The sequence below is a fragment of the Lolium perenne genome, chromosome 4 (assembly GCF_019359855.2).
Source record: "Lolium perenne isolate Kyuss_39 chromosome 4, Kyuss_2.0, whole genome shotgun sequence".
Lineage (NCBI taxonomy): Eukaryota > Viridiplantae > Streptophyta > Magnoliopsida > Poales > Poaceae > Lolium > Lolium perenne.
The window spans coordinates 388857964-388881249 of NC_067247.2; the positions used below are offsets into that span (position 1 = coordinate 388857964).

General features: G+C 46.8%; 2 protein-coding genes and 1 pseudogene across 3 annotated transcripts; all 3 read right to left on the bottom strand.

Moving 5' to 3' along the window:
- Nucleotides 1-14411: 14411 nt before the first annotated feature.
- On the bottom strand, nucleotides 14412-15049 carry LOC127297365 (ethylene-responsive transcription factor ERF026-like; annotated as a pseudogene).
- A 509-nt stretch (nucleotides 15050-15558) lies between these two features.
- On the bottom strand, nucleotides 15559-18608 carry LOC127297362 (protein-ribulosamine 3-kinase, chloroplastic). 2 transcript variants are annotated; one of them, XM_051327671.2, is made up of 9 exons: nucleotides 18392-18608; nucleotides 17877-18030; nucleotides 17651-17741; nucleotides 17247-17360; nucleotides 17089-17177; nucleotides 16776-16894; nucleotides 16461-16601; nucleotides 16247-16323; nucleotides 15559-15901 (listed from the first exon to the last, which is right to left on the bottom strand). In XM_051327671.2, the coding sequence occupies exons 1-9, from the start codon at nucleotides 18516-18518 to the stop codon at nucleotides 15755-15757; spliced, it is 1059 nt and encodes a 352-aa protein (XP_051183631.1). In that variant the 5' UTR covers nucleotides 18519-18608; the 3' UTR covers nucleotides 15559-15754. The 2 variants fall into 2 exon arrangements, with proteins under 2 accessions (XP_051183631.1, XP_051183632.1); XM_051327672.2 differs by having other exon boundaries at nucleotides 17286-17360; nucleotides 18392-18606.
- A 400-nt stretch (nucleotides 18609-19008) lies between these two features.
- Nucleotides 19009-21811, bottom strand: LOC127297361 (probable methyltransferase TCM_000168). The gene is made up of 4 exons (XM_051327669.2): nucleotides 20875-21811; nucleotides 19986-20378; nucleotides 19639-19905; nucleotides 19009-19554 (listed from the first exon to the last, which is right to left on the bottom strand). Exons 1-4 carry the CDS (start codon nucleotides 20932-20934, stop codon nucleotides 19219-19221), a joined length of 1056 nt encoding a protein of 351 aa, XP_051183629.2. The 5' UTR covers nucleotides 20935-21811; the 3' UTR covers nucleotides 19009-19218.
- Nucleotides 21812-23286: the final 1475 nt, after the last annotated feature.

Consider the following 23286-nt stretch of genomic DNA (forward strand, 5'->3'; position numbering starts at 1 on the left):
TGGGTGGAGATTTCGATCGTGGCCGGATAAGTACCGGGGGAGTGCAGTCCGCCCGATCACCATCGCGTGGACGCGGAGGGTGAGCACGCCGTAGGCCAGATAGTGGTCAGCCAGTTAATAGATATTGGGTTGAGGCAATCCCTTTGAGAGTATTATGCTATCATTAAATAGGAATTAAAAAAGAGTTGACTATATACAACTTTTGGGTGCATCAGAAAATCATTGAAAGAATAATACGTGGTCGATCTTATACTAAATTTACAATTATAGTAGTAAACTATAAGCATTCATGCAACTAAATAGGTGTTTGGCTGAGAAATAAGAATGTATGGTAAGTGGTAAGTAGCTATATTTCTTGATTATAGAAGTGCTCTGTTACCACTAACTTGAGGAACTGAATATAAGTTAAACTACCCAGTAGGATCATAGAGGTCATTTTTCTTCTTATAAACACATCATAAACTCAATGCTTCTTTTCCCTTAGCATTGAGGCTCGGAGCTTTAGTTGGGTCATTGTATTGTTAGTCCAAGGTTCCATCGTGTTCTTTCTAGCGCGATCATTATTCATACTACCATGTTCTTTGTGTGACCAACAATTTCATGTTATCTCTTTCACGTGCAAGGCACATGAATCTCTAAGTTGGTGCCAATATAATGCTAGGTTCCAGCAAACCGTCGGTCGCTCCCCTCATTTCTCTACTCATCTAACAGTATCAGAAAGAAGTAAGCGCCAAATAGTTAAAGTTTTTTTGCTGCTTTGTTTGACATTATTCACGGGTTTTGACAACTGTTACGTAAATTTATTTGCAAGGAGTTTTCTGTCAGCTAGGTTTCGTCAATCAGAATATTGTGCTTTTCTGCTTTGCTCCTTACCACAAGAAATTAAGATTTTTTTCATGCCATGTAAATCCCCTTTTAAGATTGTGCATTGGGTCAAAATTCATCAGCGTTTTTGGATTGCTCTCATGTTGAAGAGCCCACTGCAGGTAAATTAATCGCATGTACTTTGTAGTTAATTAGCTCACAATTAGCAGTTCCGTACGGCTTCTAATTCAAATTTTTTATTTATGTGTCACTGCAGCTTAGATCTGAAAAATTCATGTGTGGCTATGCTCTACATACCTCCTGCACATGACCATCTCCTGCGCCTTAGGAAGTTTCTTGAAAAATAACCATATGGCTCTAATTGGCGTGTAACTATGGCTCGAAATTTGGGATGCATTCCCATATTTTATTTACTCCTGGATTGCATCCACTAATGATGCGACCAGTCAGTTTGGGTGATCATCCATGTATCTTTCTATTACTATTTTTTCCGAAATTCTTGCCTTTGCTCTGCACAAAAATATGTTGCTTATGTATAAGGGTGACAAAACTTATACCGAAAGGTCTGATTGCAATACATAGGTGGCCATACTTTACTATGTATTACATTTGTATGGTTAATAAAAATATTGATTGTCTATCCATGGATACAAATCTGGCCCAGACTACAAGTTCTTACCATTCTTTGTTTCTTGTGATATCCCACAAATAGATAAACTCAATTGAGAGCACATTATTCTCATATTTTCATATCGATTTTTTGATCGAAATTACCATTGAAATTAGGATATGCACATGGTTATTTTATTGCCATGTTTCCTGATGGTCTGATCCCTGCAACACCAGTAAGTGTCGGTAAACTGCCATTACTTGGCTCTATTTGCTTCAAGTAGAGAAGGCCTCTTATTTTAGCTAATTCCAGGTATATCACAAAATTATGCTATGGATAATTAAATCGTCTTAAGCTGTTAGGTAGGCCTTGAGAAGTATATATGTGTGAGTTTGACCATGATAGATAGTTTTTTTATGTTTTCGATTGAAAATACCAGAAGCTGAAGTGCTTCCAAAGGAGTAGTTTGTGCCTTCGTGGTATAGGTGTCAGATCATTCATTTTTGTAGATGGTTGTCCTGCAAAGATGTTCGATTATCTAGCCATGGATACAAATATTGCCCAAACTACATGTTGTTACCATTCTTTGTTTATTGTGATATTCCACAATCGATTAGCTCCATTGGCAACACAATATTCTCATATTTTGTATATTAATATTTGGACCGAACTTACCCTTCAAGTTAGTCTATGCACATAATTATTTTATTTCCATGTTTCCTAATGGTCTGATCCCTGTACCACCGGTTAGTGTTGGTAAACTGCCATTACTTGGCTCTATTTTGGTTCAAGCATACAAGGTCTTAAAGCTTATTTCAGCTAATTTCAGGCATGCCACAGAATTATGCTACAGATAATTAAATCGTCCTATGTTGTTAGGTAGGCCTTGAGAGAGTATATCTGTGTGAGTTTGACCAAGTTAGATAGTTTTTTATGTTTTCGATTGACAATACCAGAAGCCAAAGTGCTTTCAGAGTAGTAGTTTGTGCTTTCGTGGTTTAGGTGTTAGATCATTTGTTTTTGTAGATGGTTGTCCTGCAAAGATGTTTAGATATTACATGGCCTACTTTACGGTTCGCGTTTAGATTTTATTTTTCTCATTGTCATTCATTTTTGGTACTTCATTCTTTGCGGTTGGTTCACTTTTTTATTGGCTTTGTTTTTTGGTGCAACTTATTTTTGTGGGAGAATGCATCTTGGTGGTTCGGAGTATACATGTTCTTATTGTAAAGCGGTTCTTTGCTATAGTGAGCAGGCTAGTAATTTGAGATGTTTATAATCATTGTTGCAAGGGTGAAAAAATACACGGGCTTAAGTATAATCAGTGGCTCACTCCTGTTGATCGGTTGATTAGGTTTGTTGGGGGAGTGAGTCAAGGGAGTTTATGTGGTTGATCAGGTCTTAAAACATGAGGTTTGCCTTTTCATGTCATGGGGTGAGGTTTTTTCTTGCTTCCTTAATAACATCACGACATAATCTCATAATAGCATGTCTGAGGCGACGCCAGAGGCGACGCCTGAGGCGCCTCGAGCGCTCGATCGATCCATGGCTGTTGCCGGGCCGTTCTTCCCGCCGGCGGTTCCGCCTGCCGCCAATCACCTCTCAGTCCGATTCATCCTCGTGCTCAGGGAGCCGTTTTGATGCCTTAGTGGATTCGGCGGCGGACGAGGAGATGACGGTGGCGGAGGAAGTGGCGTGGGAAGGGCTAGGCGACGAGTCGAGGGTTTTGCCGATCGCCATGGTTGGTTCGCAAGATCAGGCAGCGGTGTTGGAAGATTTTTGGGGGAAGATTGGATACCCAGGAGCAGAAGCCAGGACGTGGGAGCGGAGGGCGCCGGTGGCGTCGGTCGGGACGAGAGCTCGCTCGGCGTCTCCTTCGCGGCCTCGAGTGGAGGCGATTGCCAGAGCTAGCTCTAGCTCGCCGCCGGGGCTCAGGCTACCTCGCCAGCCCGTGAGGATCAAAGGGTGGAAGGGTCCTCTTCCTCCAAAGAGGTTCACGCCGCCGGCGGTGTTCGACGATTTCATCGGCATCGCGAAGATGGCGTCGGATCGGGCAGGCGGCAGATCCTCCTCGCCGGCGAAGGAGGCGCAGGAGGCGGATCCTCCCCGATTCGAACCTGCGGAGGCGGGATCGGCGGCGTCGGGCGTTGGTGGGCCGCGGAAGTGCTGGGCCGGCCTGTGTAGGGCTTTGGTGGGCTTGCAGATGGACGATCGGCGGAGGAGATATGCTGCCTCGTTTGATCGACATACGATCATACGATCGTTTCCACCGCAGAACCACGCCGTCGCCGCCTCGCACCCATCCGCGCCGCTGCGACCTCTCCGCCTTTTGATCTCGTCACCTTCCTCCAGCGCCTCTCTCAGTCGATCCTTCGTCGACGTGGTTGCTAGGGGAGCCGCGGCTGGAGGCATGGCCGGGCCGCCTCGTGCCGTGCCGCCAGGGGCGCAGCAGGCCCCGGCAGAACCGCCACGTTCCGCGCCGCCAGGGGCACCGCAAGGCCCGGCAGTGCCGCCTCCCGTGCAGCCAGTTGGTGTGGCGGGCAATGCCTCGTACCAAGGTCCGCCGGGATTCCAGGGGTGGCCGGCAGGGGCCCTCATGCCGCCCGCTCCTTCGGCTCCGCCTCGGCCTCTGGTGGGGTTCCGCCCGCCTCCACCGCGGATCCCGGCTGCGCAATTCATGCCGCAGCAGCAGCAGCCTTTTCCGCCGCCACAGCAGTACCAGCCTTACCCGGGGCAATATCTTCACTATCCTCCTATGCAGCAACCGATCGCACCTCAGCAGCCGGTTACTCAGCAGCAGCCGGCACAACCGGGCAGGCGAAGAAGAGAAGAAAGAAGAAGCCCGTGGGCATAGCTGCAGCGGCGGGAGTGGTAGCTGCCGTGCCGCCGCCCGCAGTTCAGAGTATGGTGCAGCAGCCACCACCTCCAGGGGGTATGCCGGCTGCTATACCATTGGTGGAGGCACCTCCTGTACCGCAGCAGATGCCTATGGCTGCTCCTGCGTCGCCGCAGCCCCGCCTGTGAAGCCGAAGAAAGTGGGTCGCTGCTGGAAATGCGCGGACAATTCTCATGCGCCTAAGAACTGCAAGGTGCTTCACTATTGTTTGGTCTGTGACTCCGGGGCACACCCGACCATTCGGTGCCCTGTTTTGAAGACTCCGAGGCCCATGAGTTCTTTTGTTGGATGTGGTAATGATGCTACGCTTGACCTTCAGATCCCTGATTCGCTGTATAAGCCGCAGTTGTCTTACTCTGGTGCACCTACAGCCTTGGTACAAGTGTCTGGGGAGGGGACTGTCGCTGCGGTAGATGTCCAGAACCTCATGGCTCGCATGTGTCCGGGTAATCCTACTTGGAAGTGGGAGGCGGTGCCTCATGATAACAACGCTTTCTTGATTGCGATCCCTACAGCTGAGGACTTGTTGAGGATAGACGGTATGCAGATGAGTGTACCTAAGATTAATGCACAGGTTGTTGTATCTTCTTGGGTTCATCAGGATGTTACTCCCGAGTTTGTCATGGAGCCTGTGTGGGTGCATGTCGAAGGTGTACCAGATTCGCTCCGTCATTTCCTGGGTCTATGGGCTATTGGGACTTTTATTGGTTCTACTCTTGATGTGGATTTGCATACACTTCGGAGTCAGGGGATAGTTCGGATTCAGGTGGCCATGAGGAATGTTTCTGTTTTGGAGAAGGTTAAGTCTCGCGACAGACCTCCATGCTTAGAGGTCTTGGCTCGGCTTCAGCTTAATGGTTATAAATTTCGTTTTCGTCGTGAGGCCACGGGGTATAAGCCAGATCCTCGGTTTAGACCTTTCTTCTGGAAGGGTGAAGATGATGATGATGCGTCTCATGGTTTTGAGGATGAGGGGCTTGATGATCCCGCGGATGATTTGGCACCAGGGTCATCACATATGGAGGTCGATGGTCACGCGCCTGGGCACTCATCTGGCACAGCTTCGGTACCGGTTACTCAGGTGGCTTTGACCCCGTTTAACCACTCGCCGAGGACGGACAGGGGCCGGGAGATTGTGGCCCGAGCTTTGACGGTGTCTCCACATTTGGTGGCCACTCCGCCACCTACGATCAGGGCGTCTTCTCCGTCTCGCATTCGGTCTTTTATGCAGGGGAGGACTCGTCCCGTTTCGTCGTCTTCACCGATGGTTGCTTCCTCGTTAGTGCCCGCTCCGTCTTCTACATCACCTCAGACGGAGAGGGTACAGACGAGGCCTCCTCTTGCGCCGGCGGAGCACACGGCGACCCCGGGGCAGCAGCCGACCGAGGCTGTGTCGGCAAGGTTGCAGTTGCGTGACGCCGCGGAGGAGCAGCGGCAGCCGGCCGGAGGCTCCGAGACATCGGAGGAGCTGGCCTCCAGGCCGGCGACACAGCTGCAGCCGGCGCCCATCGGCGGGGCGCAGCAGGGACCGGCACAGGGCCGGGTCTTGCAGTAGCCGCCCCCTGGTCGTATCGATGAGAGGAAGGGGGCAGAGCCGCCCCAAACTCTCTCTCCGGCGGCGGTGCAGGTCGGGTTGGGGAGGAGCCCCAGCCCATCTTTCGCGCCTCCTTCGCCTGGAGGGGCGGTGGCGTCGCGACTCTCTCCGACGGGAGTGCAGGTCGGGCTGGGGAGGAGCCCCAGCCCACCCTTCGCGCCTCCTTCGCCTGGAGGGGCAGCGGCGTCGCGTCCGGGCTCGGTGCAGGGGGCTTCCTCGCCATCCACCCCTGTACTGCCTGTTTCTCCTTCGACGTCGGCACCGGTACCTGCTTCACCTCGTTCGAGTCCGTCCCCCCCCACCAGCCACACCGCAGCCTCAGCCCACGGGTCCTCCACCGGCTATGCAGCCGACGGTGAGGAGGAGTGGGAGGTACGCGGTGGCGGAGGATGGAGCGGGTGTCACGGATGAAGATGTGATGCAGAGAGCTATGCGGCGCAAGGCGGAGCTGAACCTCGACACGGCAGGTACTAAACATACAGCCAAGTCATTTACTTCTTTTTCGGATACTCGGATTTCATCTAATTTATGTAGAGTAGGGGTCTCGGTGGGTAGTCGGTCTGATGAGATTGTAGCTTCGGCTAATGTGTTGAGACAAATGGAGCTTGACCGTTTAACGGTTGCTTCAAATGGATCCACTGAGCCTGCCACCTCAATCATAGACGATGATGAAGATGATGACATCCTAGATGGTCATCTTCTCTCGGCTATAGTTGGGAGTGTTACGGAGGTCGATTTAGAACACTCAGAGCTCAGTTCAGTTTATGATCTAGATGCTTCTGCTCGTGGTTCTCGATCGTCCGCTGGTAAGAAGTCTCGTAGATATGGCAAAAATACTAAATCTAAAATAGTCTCTCGATGAATGGCATGTTTCGGAATAGCAGAGGTCTTGGAGACTTGGCTAAACATTCTCACATTGCTGATGGTTGTAGAGATTATGATTTAGATTTTATTGCTATATCTGAGACGGGTAGGCGAAAATTCTCACAGAGTTTCCTCGACCGGTTATCAGGCGGGATTAACTTTCAGTGGTATTCTCGCCCGCCTCGTGGTAGATCTGGGGGTATTTTACTGGGCGTCCGTATAGACACCATGACAGTCTTAGCTAGTTCTGATGGCGAGTATCATATTAAACTCGATATTCAGAACAAAGCAGATGGTTTCATTTGGAGTCTGGTCGCTGTGTATGGTGCTGCCCAAGATGCCTTTAAGGCCGACTTTTTACGTGAGTTGGTAAATCTTGCAAAAGATAATCCGCACCCGATTTTAATCGGAGGGGATTTTAATTTGCTGAGATTCCCTCATGAGAAAAGCAAAGGCTTTTTTGATGGATATTGGCCTTTCTTGTTTAATGCTGTCATTGATAGCTTAGACTTAAGAGAGGTTTTCATGTCCGGTCGACAGTTTACTTGGGCCAACAGTTTACCTGAACCCACATACGAGAAACTAGATCGCGTGTTGATGGATACCGAATGGGAACACAAATATCCTATGGTGTCCGTCCGTGCACTAGAACGTATTGAAAAACTGTCCGACCATGCTCCTATCCTGTTAACCACTGGGAATCCTCGACCTGTTTGTAAGCGACCGTTCAAATTTGAACTTGGCTGGTTACATCGTGAGGGTTTTCATGAGATGGTTAAGACGGTTTGGGAAAGACCAGTTCGGGGTGGCTCGCCAATATTGAGATGGAATAATAAGATGCGCGCTATGCGCAAGCATCTCTCTGGTTGGGCTGCTCATATGGCTGGTATTTTGAAAAAAGAGAAGGCTCGCTTGTCTAAAGAGATTGATGATCTTGAGGCCATCGCGGAAGTGAGACCGTTGTCCACGCAAGAGATTGATCTTAAGAATCAATCCAATGCACAAATGGTGAGTCTTCTTCGTGAAGAGGAACTCAAATGGTATCAAAGATCCAAAGCCCAATTCATTTTGGAAGGTGATTCGAATACGCGATATTTTCATGGATTAGCCAATGGCAGACATCGGAAAAAGCGTATTCACTCTCTTATCCAAGATGAAGGGGTGATTGAAGGCCACGAGCAACTCAAATCTTACATTACTAATTATTATAAAGACCTGTTCGGTCCTCCGGAGGAAAGCTCTTTCTCTCTTAACGAGGACTTAACGGAAGACATACCCCAAGTTTCTATGGAAGAAAATGGCCTACTAACCGCACCTTATTCTGAGGATGAGGTTAAGAAGGCGATTTTCCAAATGGAATGTAACAAAGCACCGGGTCCAGATGGTTTTCCAGCGGAGTTTTATCAAACCTTTTGGGATACTATTAAATCGGACCTTCTAGATTTGTTCGGTGATCTCCACACAGGACAACTAGAATTATTTCGTCTAAATTTTGGTGAAGTAATTTTGTTACCGAAGGTTAATGAGGCAGAAAGGATTCAACAATATAGACCTATCTGCCTATTAAACGTAAGTTTCAAGATTTTCACGAAAGTGGCCACCATTAGACTTAATACGGTTGCGGATCATGTCGTTCAACCTTCACAGACCGCTTTTATGCAAGGAAGGAATATCCTTGATGGAGTGGCAGTGTTGCACGAGGCGGTACATGAGATGCATTCTAAGAAATTAAACGGGGTAATTTTAAAATTAGATTTCGAAAAGGCGTATGACAAGGTCAAGTGGTCTTTTCTGCAGCAGACACTTAGGATGAAAGGTTTTTCTCCTGAGTGGCGCACTCTAATTTACGATTTTGTGTATGGAGGTAGTGTGTCTATCCGGGTTAATGATGACACCGGCCACTATTTTCAAACACGAAAGGGGTTACGCCAAGGGGATCCGTTATCACCGATGTTGTTTAACATCGTAGCGGATATGTTGGCAATACTCATAGAGCGAGCTAAGTCTGATGGCCAGATTGAAGGTGTGATCCCACATTTGGTTGATGGGGGTTTATCTATCCTTCAATATGCCGACGATACAATTCTTTTTATGGATCATGATCTCGAAAAAGCTCGCAATCTCAAATTAATTTTGGCGGCGTTTGAGCAATTGTCGGGATTAAAAATCAATTTCCATAAAAGTGAATTGTTCTGTTTCGGTGATGCCCAAAACGATATGACTCTATATACAGAGTTGTTTGGTTGTGGGCAAGGCCAATTTCCTATTCACTATTTGGGTATTCTGATTCATTATCGGAGACTAACAATTGCTGAATGGAAAATTGTGGAAGAAAGATTACAAAAACGCCTTAGTAGTTGGAAGGGTAAATTGCTGTCCCTCGGAGGGAGATTGGTTCTCATTAATTCAGTACTGACAAATATGGTACTGTATATGTTATCATTCTTCCTGCTGCCAAAAGGAATTCTGCATAAACTCGATTATTATCCATCCAGATTCTTTTGGCAAGGGGACAGCGAGAAAAAGAAATATCGACTGGTTAAATGGAGTGTAGTCTGTAGTCCCAAAGATCAAGGTGGACTTGGAGTTCATGACCTAGAGGTCAAGAACTCAGCTCTGCTAGGTAAATGGCTTTTTAAGCTTCTTACTGAGGATGGGATTTGGCAAACTATTCTTCGTAGAAAGTATATTGGCTCGAAGGCGTTATCCCAAGTGGTTTGGAAACCCGGGGATTCCCACTTCTGGGCTGGTCTCATGGCGTCTAAGAATGTTTTCTTTCGTCATGGTACTTTCTCTATCAAGAATGGAGAACAGATACGCTTCTGGGAAGATGTTTGGTTAGACAATGCTTCCTTAAGTGAGCAGTATCCTGCCTTGTATAGTATTGTTCGTCGCAAAGGTGATACCATTGCCACAGTAATGGCTACCTCACCTCCAAATGTGACGTTTAGACGGGTTTTACTTGGACAAAGGCTTGTTGCATGGAATGATTTAATTCAACGGTTGGGAGATATTCAATTATCAACTGAACCGGATGAATTTAGATGGAATCTTCATGTAGATGGCAATTTCTCAGTCAAATCCTTATACAATGCGATTCTTCATTCTGATATACCGGTTGATAATAATAAGAAAATCTGGAAGATGAAAATACCGCTAAAAATAAAAAAATTCGGATGGTATCTTCGTCGCGGAGTTATTCTTACCAAAGATAATCTTGTCAAGCGGAATTGGCATGGAAGTACTAGGTGTGTTTTTTGTCAACAAGATGAAACTATTAAACACCTTTTTTTCCAATGCCATTTTGCGAGATCTATTTGGTCAGTCATCCAAGTTGCATCTACCCTGTATCCCCCGACTAGTGTAGCCAATGTCTTTGGCAATTGGCTCCACGGTATCGATTCAAGGTTTAAGTTGCTTCTTCGGGTGGGGGCGCTAGCAGTTATCTGGGCACTCTGGCTAAGTAGAAATGACAAGATTTTTAACGATAAAAATTGTTCTTTGTTGCAGGTCATCTACAGATGTACAGGTATTCTCCGTTTGTGGTTACCTCTTCAGCGGATGGAGAACCGATACCTATTTACGGAGGTCTGTACACGGTTGGAGGCTACGGCGAGGGATACTTTTTCCCTATATGGGTGGCAGCATAGTCTACGGATTGCAGCACCACCCACACCATAGGCGATTTATGATTCATCGTTCCGATATGTATTTCGCCTAGTTTCCTTTTTTTATATATTTTTGGTTACAGACTCTTCAAACAGCTGTGTGCATCCTGATTATGCAGAGGCTGGATGTAATTGCTTTCTCAAAAGTAATAAAACATCCTTTATCAAAAAAAAAAATGTCATGGGGTGAAAGTTGATGATGGTACAAACATGGGTGAAGATTCTTCCTTGCCATCGCATTGATTTGTTGGTTGCCTGCACGGGATAAGTCTCCAAAGTTTGATGAACTTTTACAATATGTTAATGGTGTTGATAATTGGATGGTTGTATTCGATGGTGTAGGTGTGGTGGTGTAGCTGTGCTGATCGGAAAATGTAGCTTATCTTAGGGCGATAGTGAACAAAAGGAGGCCAAGCTACATGTATCCTTTATGTTTAAAAATTCGGATATCATATTTTAAGTTTTCAAAAAAATTGGAAAAAAATTCTTGATGTACCCAATAATGAAATCTATAAACGTATAAATTCTCAATGTGAAATTCTTTGCATTATAGGCTACACAAATATGAAAAAACGTGTGAATCTGAACATAGTGAATAGTGCGCACTTCAAAACTCTAAAACTTGTCAGATTTTATGATTTTTGTGTAGCCTAGAATACAGAGAATTTCACATTAAAAATTTGCACGTTTGTTGATTTCATCATTGGCTACATCTAAGATTTTATTTCAGATTTTTTTGAAACTTCAAAATATGATTTGTAAATATAAAGAGCTACATGTAGCTCGGCCTCCATTTGCCGTTTCCCCTCTCACGGCCATGCTTAATAGTTGTACTGATTTGCTAAAATATTTATCACTACCAAATGCATCACACCAGACACCCTATGTGGCAACGCCATGCAGGCAGCAGAGCAAAGCTCACATGTCCGTCCTAGACGCGTTTGGTAGCCTAGGCCCGAATCGTGGCTCATTGGCGTAGTGGTGTGAGCGCACCTGTGCGTCTGGAACGAGCCAAGGGTCGGAATTGGCCTGTTATTTGGTATGTCGGGCTGCATCGTTTGGGCCAAAATGGGCTTTTTGTTTGTTTGCCTGCATTCAAACCCAAATCTCGATGGAGATGAGATTACGGCTGTTTGGTACCATCTAGGCATGCCTAAGGTCACCTCTTATCTACAACTGGTAGCCTTACCATGCTATCACCTCCCATCACACAGAAATCAGTTCACGACAGTTGCAGACTAACGAAACTAGCAGTTCACGAAATCAGCCCTAGCTAGTACGAATGGGAGTTCATAATGATGCTCCCTGGCTACTACGAATGACAGTTTATCATTATTGGGTAGTTTAACATACAGGGATCAAATTAGGGTTCGAGAAACAGGGGATCGTAGGGGGTTCTTCTTCTCAGATGGTGGTGTTGCCTCTGGCTTACCACATTGCGTCTGCCCACTCTTGCCTCTTCTCCTTCCAGGCATCATTGTCGCATGCGTCCATGCCATGGCCGGTCTCTACTTCATCAAAAGTGACAACCTCATCGAAGAACTCATCCTCGTCCCAACCTAGGATCCAGTTGTGAATAATGCAACAAGCAAGGACCAGCTTTATTTGAGTGTCAAAATGTGGAACGGTTTCTAGTCAAGGACCTTGAACCTGTTCTTCAATGCAGCAAAGGCCCTCTCAATGCTGACTCTAAGGCTTGAGTGTCTCAGATTGAACAACTCTTTCGCATTCTGAGGTCGGTGGTTGGGAGAGAACTAGTTGAGGTGGTACCTTGTTTTCCTGAAGTGAAGTAGAATACCAGGTCGGCATGCATATCCAGCATCTCCAAGGTAGAACTTACCCTCGGGGATTTGCAACCCATCAGGCCTTGACAAGCACGCTGTCGGCTAGGATGCTCGCATCATGAGCTGAACCCCTCTCACACAGCAAGCACGTAGGTGAACCTCATATCAATATCCACATCTTCTAGCATGTTCTGGCTGGTGTAGTGCTTCCTCCCGCGGAATAGTGCAGACATTGATCTCGGTACCTTTGCAGTCAGATGAGTACCATCAATAGCCCCAATGCAATCCTGCCAAAAAATTAGCACACAATCATGTTTGTAGCAGTAGCACACATCTGATAGGTAGAACGAACATGCTTTTATACTCATCCTGAAATACGGGAACCACCTGCAGCTGTTCTTGATCTTGGGTGGCATGTTCGTTGATGCTGGCATGATCATTTCACCTCTGAGCTCCCCAATTGCGTACAATACCTGTTGGAAATACCGAGAGATAGTCTCCGTGGATCGCCTGAATATGCTACGGATGACTCTGAACCTCTGGTTATGACCCACGACATGAAGAAACATTGCAACTTGTTCTTCGACAGATGTGTGGATGCTTTCAACCAGAAGTCCTCTCTCATTGAACGTTTTCACAAGTGCAAAGAAAGGGGCTCTTCTCATCCGAAGCATCTGGATAGCCTCTACATCGTTGGGTTGTAGATGTAGTTTAGGTTCGCAATCCTCTTCTGATCTCGTTGTAACATAGGATCGTAACTGACATGAGGAAAAAGAGCATGCCTAACTGCTCTCTTGTGCACCATCAGGATCCAGACTTGTATCCAAACGATGAGTGCTGCGGCGTGATGCACAAGCTAGAGCTGGTCGGTCTACTCAAACAAGATGTATGCATTACGAATGGTTTTATAGAACCCAACTAGTTCTACCAACATGAATCTGACACTACAGTAGAGCAGAGGAGTTTCCTCTTATCTTCGTCATGGCGGACGATGGACATGGCCGAAAGCCGCCGTAGATGTGCACATGAGGCGCGGCTGGAAACGATGGCCCTGGTTCGGTGTCGGAGACCGAAGGAAGATACGCGCTGCCAGATCTTGATCGCCGCAGCCGCCGTCGATGCGAAAATTGGGGCAAGGGAAAATTTGGGAGAGGACTAATGGAGAGGGTAACGAAGAGGGAGGTTACGCCTACCTTTGCCGCGCAATACCGCTGGGATTTCGGCTTCTCCCGCCATGCCGAGGCGGAGCGCCCGCGCGAACAGCGTTGTCGATTTTCGTCTCGCCGGGGCCGTTCCTGGAGAAACTGTCAAACTGAGCGTTCTTCCCGGGCCTGTTCCAGAGGTGCTTTAAGACCCGTGCGGTGCGACGACACGGAGAAACACAAGAAACCAAACGACCCAAAAACTACGGGGCACATGCGAGTCACAGGCACCCAAGCTACCAAACGAGTCCCTAGTATCAATGTGTCCGCCCGCTCAATTTGGCAGTTGCGCGTACCGACCATCTTAAGCATCACATAGAGTATTTGAATTGCACGTGAACCGAGGCATAGCCCGGATGGTTGCCGGGTGCTGATACCTGTGCTACCCGTGAGATCTTGAGTTCGAGTGATAGCGCCCGCTCTCTCATTGTACACACCAATATATCATCTATTGAATTGTTTGGAGGGCTTCTTACCCCCAAATCGCATTTTTTTTATTTGTGGTGATCGATGGGCCGCACAACACTCACGACGCCTCCGTCATGCATCGCGAGCATCACTTTTTTTTTTTGAAACTCAACTTTTCTTTTTATCTCATTTTGGCTTGCTAAAAATCACCATAATTCTCAATAGCAGTAAGTAATTTTAAAAATTACAAATATATCTTTTGACTACCTGTCGATGGCTACAAGCACTCAAGGGAGCTACTCCTCCGTCGCTCAAGCCGGACAACCTTTGTCATAGTAGAGCTTAACAGTTTTAACACGGCTGTTTCTATTCTCGTGTCAAAGTGTCAACCCAGCTACGCATGAATAAGCCAGCTGGCACATGGCGCTCCAAGTTTGGGACTAAAAATTTGAACACGCTCTCATATGTTCAAGTTTTGTTAGTTTGTAGTTTTGTAAACTACACTGATGATACTCAGTCGCTCACCAGCACCTACACATTTTACGAAAGAAGGACAATAATCCACATTTGAGAGCTCAGCAGTGTTCCCACAAGCTCATGCCGCGCTCGTCTTCCGCCTCCACCGGCGCCGCGCCCAGCCTCGGCGGGCTCATCATCAGCCCCTCCGCCATGCTCGCCAGCAGCCGCGGCATCTCGAGCACGTCGTCCACGTCCACCACTCGCCGCTGATCACCCGCCACAGGACAGCAGCTACCAGCCACCTGCAAATTCCCGGCACCGTTCACCATGGCCGCCGCAGCGGCCGTGGCGGCCGCTCTGATGTCGTCCGGCGCGCGCGAGACCGGCGCTGGGCGCGACAGTGCCTCGTAGGGGAAGTTGAGCGCGGGGCCGGCGGCCTCGGCGCCCCGCAGCGCCAATGCGGCAACGTCGTACGCGGCGGCGGCCATCTCCGGCGTCCGGTACGTTCCCAGCCAGATCCTGCTGGCCTTGCCCGGCTCTCTGATCTCCGACACTCACTTGCCGCCGGCGGAACCGGATGCCGCGGTACACCGGGTGTCGCGTGTCCGCGCGTGCGCGCCTCCCCGGCAGCAACGCCACGTTCGCGTCCTGGCCGTCTCGCTCCATCCGCACACAAACGAATACACCAAACCAATGCACAGCACAAGGGCGTTCAAAACAAGCTAAAACTTCCAGGGAAGTGCAGGAGAACGATGATGCCAGGAACGTGCTGTAATTCCGAGGATCACGCCGAGGGTTTAAAAACAGGGGGTTTGGGGCCATTGGCGGTGAAGAATCGGAAAGAATTCTCAAACGCGTCTAGGTTGCTTGCTTTCCGAGGGATTAGCTGGGGAGCACACAGGATGAGACAAAGCCTAAAGTTCTCATCATCTTTTCATGGGGTGGTCGAATGGCGAGCCGCCACGTCGGGCCGTCCTAGGTTGTTAAAAATGTCCTCAGTGCGCAGCCAAGGATGCTGCCTTTACAGGGCTGTTAAGAACGCCCAGGCAGCAGACATGTATCATATTAGTGTCAATCCAATTGACTAGGGATAGTTTAGTTGGTCAGAGGGTCACTATCAGGTTGACCCGTTCTCGCGGATCCCCGACGACAGTATCCTGATAACAGTCCACCATACTACAGATGACAGTGAAAGCATACACTTTCTTTTTTGGGTCATACGCAAAGTTATCAGGAAACAAGATCACATGGATTAACACCGTCACATTTACATATATATATGTGAAGATCTTTCAGTTGTACAGTGCTGTAAGAAAAGGGTAAAAGGAATGTACAGCGAAGTGTGAAGATGTTGCACTAAGTTCGCAACATCTACAGAATTATACATAAAACATGTCATCTATACCTGCATCGCTTACTTCTTTTTCTGTTGCACTAAGTGGGGCTATGCCTTCAGCATCCGCAAGTAGTCGTCGATGATAGACATAGCTGATGAGCGGTACCCAGAGCCGAAAAGGTTGTAGTGATTCAGGTAGTGGTAGAGGAGATACAGGTCCCTCCTCTTCTCAAAGCCTGGCTGTTTTGGCATCACCTGAATTGAAGTTCAGTATGTTACATTCAAACTTTCTATCATAACAGTAAATTCAGTAGCCACCCGGTACAAGAGGTGATAGTTATATAGGAAGAGAGAGAGAGACAAATTGAGTAGCCCACTTAGGGGAATGAACTCAATGAGTACAACTCAAGGTGAGGGACTTTATTTTATCGGAGTGATACAGAAATTGTATCCCAATTTATTGCAAAATATCAATCAGTTTTGAAGTAGCAACCAGTTAGTTGATCCTTTCAGCATTTCGGATAATGATAAGTGAATTCTTTATCTGCATATGCTAGTGGTGCCAGATACAGGTGTGGAGCAAAATGAAAAAGTGGATACCTCAAAATAAGAGTTATAGAATTCCCCTCCAAATCCAGCACACCACGACATCCCAAACTCTGCTTCATTGTGTCCATCTGCAGATAAATAAAAAATGATGAGGTACTGCCTGTGGGGTCTAATAAGTGTGTGCAAGAAATTCAGGAAAGCAATAGACTGCATAAAACAATTGTGATTCTGGAAATGGAGGAAATAAATAATGAATTTTGCATACAGTAGCATGCTGGATCCAATATCACAGGATCTCCATCAGTATCAGAGCTTATGTTTCCACTCCATAAATCTCCGTGAAGAAGGCATGGCTCAATAACAGCACCATCAAAAAGTGGATGCATATTCTTGATCAATCGCTGACCTGCTCAAGAGGAACATACATCATATGAATTGTTGCAAACTTGCCAAATGTTAGCTAAGATGAATGATCACAAATCGAAAGAGAAATGATGAGCACCCAGTTATTGATGGAGCATGACACGAAATAGGAACACATAAGTCAACTTCACATTTATTGCTCTTTTCTCCTATGTACCTTTTTCATATATGGCTGAATCTCCAAACCTCTGTGATATCAACTCTAATTGGTATCCCAGCCTATGCTTCGAGTAAAACTCAATCCAGTCAGCAGTCCAAGTGTTAATTTGGGGAGTGCTACATTGCGAAAATTGGTGGGTTAAAAAGACCAATGTAGTAGGATTTCAAGCAAACTTGAGTTTTGCATGTCACACAGCCAGAGACAGAACAAGAGGTAGAATGGAGCAGATGCATGTCACTGTGAAACTACCTCTTCTGGTTATAAAAGGGATAAATCGTCTAATTTTAGAATACCAAACACTTAACTGTACCTTCCAATTGTATTTTCAACATGGAAACCATAGCCCTTATCAGATTTTGCAGCTTTATGCATTTCAGCGAGCTTCCTTCCCAGAGCTGACTGGCAATAACCGATTTGTTCAAAATAAAGGATTCAAACGAAAGATTGGAATATAAGGTGCAAAGTTACCTTTTTCTTTGTATGAAAGGGGTTTCTGGACAAGGTTACCTGGTCTCCCCTAGAACGACCAAATTGAATAAACTCCATGATGATAAAAGATCCGCCAGTTGGTAACGACCCAACCTGTATTAGGGTACATAGAGTAAGTATGCTAAAGTTGCACAACAGTTGCATATTAGTTCTCGTCCAATCAGTAGGCACTAGGTTCCTTAGACAACGTGACAACCTTGATATGAGTAGAACTGAAGCAGTTTGAGTGCTATAATGTACACCATATTTCAAACTTGTAAAACAAAATTGCATGGTGCACACACATCAATGCAGTTTCAGTCGTGTACTGTGTGTTGCAACATATTTTACTGTTTTATGCATCAACAACTCGTACATGTTCTTGCATCCGAGTCTTCACTCACCTTGTATGGCAAAGGAACACGGATTGACTTGGTGTCATACATTGCCTTCAGGCCTAGAGCCTCCCCCTCAAACATAGCAGGACCGATGCGCCTGGCATACAACAAGATGATTCCAGTCCACCGTGTAGTATTGCGAATTGGACACGACGACATGATGAGTTGCCACTAGCATCGTGCACCACTACACAACATGACGAGTTTCAGACATAAGTTTGCTTTAGCACACCTGTTGGTCTTCACGAAAAAGGAGCCAGCATCGGTCTCGTAGCGTTGGGCAGCGTTAATGCAGCCACCCCCGATGGATCTTGTCCCTGTAATCTTCGTGGCCTTCCCCTCGGTGAGGATCCATTCCTTGATCGGGTCGTCGCCCATTGCGGCCACTGCATTATGAGTTGCAGAATCGCACAAAGCAGGTCAGACAGACCGTCAGAGTGACACATAAAAACACACAGCACAGTACATCACATAACCAGAGCCGCTGCTCACTGCAATGCTGCGAAACATTTTACAGCTACAGCAAGCCATGACTGCAACCGAACTCCAAATCCTATCCAAATTTCGGCGGCCCACATTTCATCTCAGGTTGGGTGGTTCTCGCAAAAGTCGGCAGAAACTGAGAAGCATGGACACAGCTCAGATTACAGTGAAGAGTTCATCGGGGCTACAGCGGCTAGGTAACCGCGGGGAGAGGCCTAAATTTTGGGGATGGAGAGCAGGCATCGAGTGTCGAGGCGGACTTACCGACGGACAGCTTGGAGGCTGCTCTTGGGAAGCAGGCGGAGCGGCGAGATGGATGGCGGCGAGGGAGGAGCGAGGCGGCGGATGAGGTGGAGGGCGAGGCGGCGGAGAGGAGCGCCACGTTTGCCATCTCCGGCGCGCTTCGATTGGCTGCCGGCTGCCGTGGCCGGGAGTGACAGCTGACAGGTTCCAGTCGAAACCTTGATGGGCCGGGTGTGGACATGAATGAACCTCGGAGGCCCAATCAGTGGGTGTAACCGGAAACGCCACATTCTGAAGCTGTTGTACTTTGTCTGAACTCGGCATGAATCGCTGAAGAAACAATGATGGCCTCATTCTACACCCACATCTAATCTTCACATCTAGCTGAATATTCATATTTTATCAGGGTATTTGTGTTTAACAGGGAATATTGCCATTTTCTGCATGTTTACAACTCGATGAGGAAAAAAGAACATATACTGATCTACATGACATGTGTCCAACAGACACCTTTCCGTAAATAATTTATTTTTCAATGATTCATGCACTGCAAACACACATGCCAATGATATTCTTATAGTACTTATGTTTTTTATTTTATTATTCAATTTGGAGTCACTTTATTCGTAGAAGCACCATTTAAAAAACAAAAATCCCTCTGCATCGAGCAGGGTCTCATCTAGTATAAATTTCTTGTGCTTCCATGAAAACATTCAGTTACACATGAGAGCTGCAGGTTACATAATACAGTACACCTACATTACTTGTTGCCATAAAGAAGAAATGGTTCAAATTTCATCAATTGTGGAAAGCAGCAGCCATACGTGACAAAGTAGCTAATTACTTGATCATGCCTTGGTGAGCGATACAGATAGCCATACTAGCCTATCAAGTTGATCTCTCAAGATTCCATCGAGGCTCCATCGCCTCTCTGCGGTCCTCATGAATTCTTCCATCACTTCTCCAAAATGTTTCACAATCACTGGCTCAAACACCGCTCGCATCTGGGACATGTACCTATATGGAGTGAAGAGCGCAAAATCCGCATCACTTGTTAAGTCGCGCACTACCATCTCCTTGATCGAAAAGGAGCCCTCTTCTTGGATGATCCCCCTAAGCTCTTCATTAGAAGGTCCATACATCGGAATGTAGAAGGAATCATACTTAGCTTTGTTGATCACACCCTGTTAATAAGACCCAAAAGATCAATTACTTGCGCGTTCATTAACAAATGATCAAATCATATGCATGATATCAAATAAATATACCTCTAGGGCCATAACACTTAGAATATGACCTATGGGTTCCCATATGTGAAATAGTTTGGAGTCAATTCCATCAGAATGCCTTCCAGTAATAGAAATAACCATCCGGCCTCCTGGGAGGAATTCTTTTGCTCTTAGCTTTAGGAAATGTGTGAAATCATTCTTAAATTGTTGTGCATAAGCCTCATGGATCATAGGAAGCATTTCACGCCTGGCATGCTCGTCAATGTTGTACGCTGGGATATGGTTCCTCGTTAGTACTTCTGGAGCCTGTAAAGATAAGGGTTTTGGTTATATGATCTAAATAGTGCTGTAACAGGTCGAATCATCTAGTTGTGAAAATGTCACACCTTTGAGAGCCAATGCAGGCTGCTGGACGAGCAAACAAGATGCAATGAGCCAGTAGAGAAGAGTCTCTCGTAAAATGACCCTGGCGTGACACTAGCCACCACAATAGGCTCATTACTTTTCCGGAGCATGGCCAAACTCTTTACCACCATGTTGAAGTCGTTGTTAGGAAGGTCATTGAGGAAAATACACACTTCAGGTTGTTGCCTTTGGAATTGAACGCAATAACTTTGGATGGCCTCGATGGCAGTCGATACCAACACTAGCGCGTTTGGGCCAGAGGAGCAACCCAAGTCTGCGATTACCATATTTCTGGGAAACGAGGTGCTGGTACTGCTGCATAAGTCAATAATGGCCGCTTCTATCATGGGTTTCATCCTGTTCTGCTCAGCATTCTGCATTGGAGTTTTAGCTTTTGAGAAAATATATTTAGTGCTTCCCGGTTAATGTTCTTCTTTATAAATGATGTAATTTACTAGGTGCAAATAGGATGGATAAGTTCTCGAGTGAAAAATGTTTAGCCAAGTATTGAAGAATATCCCGTTCAAACAACACTATAGTAAACTGTGAATCACTAGAAAAAATCATCCTTTTTTATAGGTAACCATTAACCAAAGGCTATGAGCTTAAGGTGCACCCTGTTTTTCCGTGAGTGACGTATTTTGAAATTGAAATCACCTCGCAACCGATCATCCAAATCCTGAATCCTTTCCACCAGTGCAGTTATGACGAGGGTAGATAACATTGTGGTATGATTCATGATATTTAGAAAATATTTTGGAAAACTGCTTGGGGATTAGATAAAACAGGAAAAAAAAAGGAAGCACGAAGTGCAACCTTTGTCCAGATGCTAGCCACGGTGGTGGTACACTAACGTAGAGAAGAAAGTACCTGAATACTAGAGTTGCGGGCATAGCTCGTGTCCCCTTCTCCTTGGTTCATGGGCTCCATCTGTCTTGGCTTACAGCAGGGCGAACCTCCACAAGACCTTCAACCAGTGAGAGACAGATCAGGAAGGCAAATGCTAATGGCGTAGTGGAAGATGGACGATTCTCCTCCTTCTTATGGTAACTGCAGATGGCTGCTTATTGGGCCCAACAATAGCTTGTCAAGAACATAACTATTGGTAGCACGGCCTTTAAATTGCATCAAAGCGAAAAGGAAATGTACTCGGAAATTATGCGGATGGGTACTTGTGGATGAACCAATCACCACATGGTTTAAGCAACATGGAGACGGTGTGGTTAATGACCAAAACGTCATGAATCAATCAGGACAAATTCGTGGAGGGGTGGCATAATAGCCCGACAGACCCAATGCAACAAACCAGGGACGTTTGGTGATGGTGATCCCCTTGTATGTATGCTAAATTTCTGGAGCTGTTCTTTCTCTGTCTGAACTCTCTGCGTGAAATGAATCGTTGTGTTCGTCTGTTGGTTGGTTGGTTCATCTGCGATCTTATGCGGAAATCATCTGCGTAAAAGGCAATCTTGCGGAGAAATGGTAGTAGTTCAGTGAAGCCAACGTATCCTAGTTTTTCATCTTTGGAGAAGCAGAACAAACCAGGGACGTTGGTGATGCTGATCCCCTTGTATGTTTGGTAAATTCTGAAGCTGTTTTTTTTTCTTTCTCTGAACTCTCTGCGTGAAATGAATCGCCGGTGTTCGTCTGCTGGAAGGTTGGATCATCCGCGATGTTTAGATTTTTTATTATATTTTCTAAATACCAGGAAAACTAGGAAGCTAGAAAAAAGGAAACACGAAACGCAGCCTTTGTCTAGTTGCTAGCCACAGTAGTAAACTAAGAGCAGGTCCCGTATTTTTTCTCCCCTTAAAACACGAGTAGAGGGCCCTGTATTCGTTTTTCACCGACCAAAAACGCGTCCAATCTAGCAGAACCTGTAAACTCACCCTGTAAAATGGAATATTCCCAAAATATGCCAAATCGAAAAAAAACTCCTTCCATCTTCTTCCTCTAGCCAACTATTGGCCTGGCCACCGTGCTCCCCCGTCCCGGCCATGGCCGCGCCGCCCCCGGCCGCCCTCGCCTCGCCCCGCTCCGGCCCCCGCCGCCTCGCCCCGCCCCGCTCCCGACCACGCCGCCCTCGCCCCGCCCCGGCCATGGCCGCGCCGCCTTCGGCCGCCCTCGCCTCGCCCGCCCGCTCTCGACCGCGCCGCCCTCGCCCGGCCCGGCCATGGCTGCGCCGCCCCGGCCGCCCTCGCCCCACCTCGCTCCGGCCAGCCCGCCCCGCTCCGGCCGTGCTCGCGCCGCCTCCGGCGGCGCTCGCCCAGCCCCGCCCCGGCTGTAGTTCGCCGGAATTTAGCCGGATTCCGGTGAGGCGAATCGCGAAAATAGTTAGATTTTCTGAAATTTCAGCCTGCCACAAGTGGGGGGTTGGCCCTGTATTTGGCCTCCCACCCCGCACAAGTAAGGGGCGAAGGCCCGCCCCGTAATCGAAACCAGCAAAAATCGAAGCGGAGGGCGATTTTACCTGGTAGAGCTCAAATCCGTATTCTGGCAGTTATTATACGAGTTTGGGTGTTTCAGAGTTGTGGGCATAGCTCGTGTCCCCTTCTCCCCGGTTCATGGGCTCCATCTGTCTTCGTTTACAGCAGGTCAAACCTCCACAAGATAGAGCAGGAAGGCAAATGCTAATGGTGTACTGGAAGCTGGACGATTTGTGCTCCTTTTTATGGTCACTGAGGATGGTTGCTTATTGGGCCCAACAGTACGGCATTTAAATTGCATTGCAGTTGGCCAAGCGAAAATGAAATCTGCTCGGAAATTGTGTGGATGGGTATTTGCAGATGAATCAAGCACCACATAGCTTAAAGAAACGTGAAAACTATGTGTGGTACGTCTTGAAGCTATCAATCAAGCAGCACCAAGCCTTGGAGGTGGCATAAAAGCCAGAAACGTGAAAACTATGTGTGGTACGTCTTGAAGCTATCAATCAAGCAGCACCAAGCTACCAATCTTTAGCTCTATCTTTCAAAGAAAAAGGAAACAATTTCAGTTTGGTTGCTATTTTTGCCTAGAAATAGTATTAATTCTTGGATTAAATGCAAATATGGTTTTATTGGAAAATATTATCATCCTGCTAAGATTATATCTTTGAGAAGCGACATAATGAAACTTAGATAATTTGATAATGAACATGTTGCTCAAGCTTGGGAAATATGAAATCTTTGATAAAGAATTGTCCCACAAGGTAAGAAGGTAAATTCTGTCAAAAAATCCTCCTCCTTGAATGATAAGATTGATACTATTATGTGCTTGTTAATGGTAAAGCACATGTTGATA

Bases quoted from the DNA above. Each gene is read 5' to 3' on its own strand.
- LOC127297362 (XM_051327671.2), bottom strand. From the start codon at position 18,518: ATGGCAAACGTGGCGCTCCTCTCCGCCGCCTCGCCCTCCACCTCATCC. The intron at 17,361-17,650 runs GTGAGTGAAGAC...ACCCTAATACAG, and splicing joins GTGTTCCTTTGCCATACAAG to GTTGGGTCGTTACCAACTGG. The intron at 16,602-16,775 runs GTACATAGGAGA...CCTCTTGAGCAG, and splicing joins TTCAGCCATATATGAAAAAG to GTCAGCGATTGATCAAGAAT.
- LOC127297361 (XM_051327669.2), bottom strand. From the start codon at position 20,934: ATGGAGCCCATGAACCAAGGAGAAGGGGACACGAGCTATGCCCGCAAC. The intron at 19,906-19,985 runs GTGTGACATTTT...TTATCTTTACAG, and splicing joins GCCTGCATTGGCTCTCAAAG to GCTCCAGAAGTACTAACGAG. The intron at 19,555-19,638 runs GTATATTTATTT...TCTTATTAACAG, and splicing joins TAAGTGTTATGGCCCTAGAG to GGTGTGATCAACAAAGCTAA.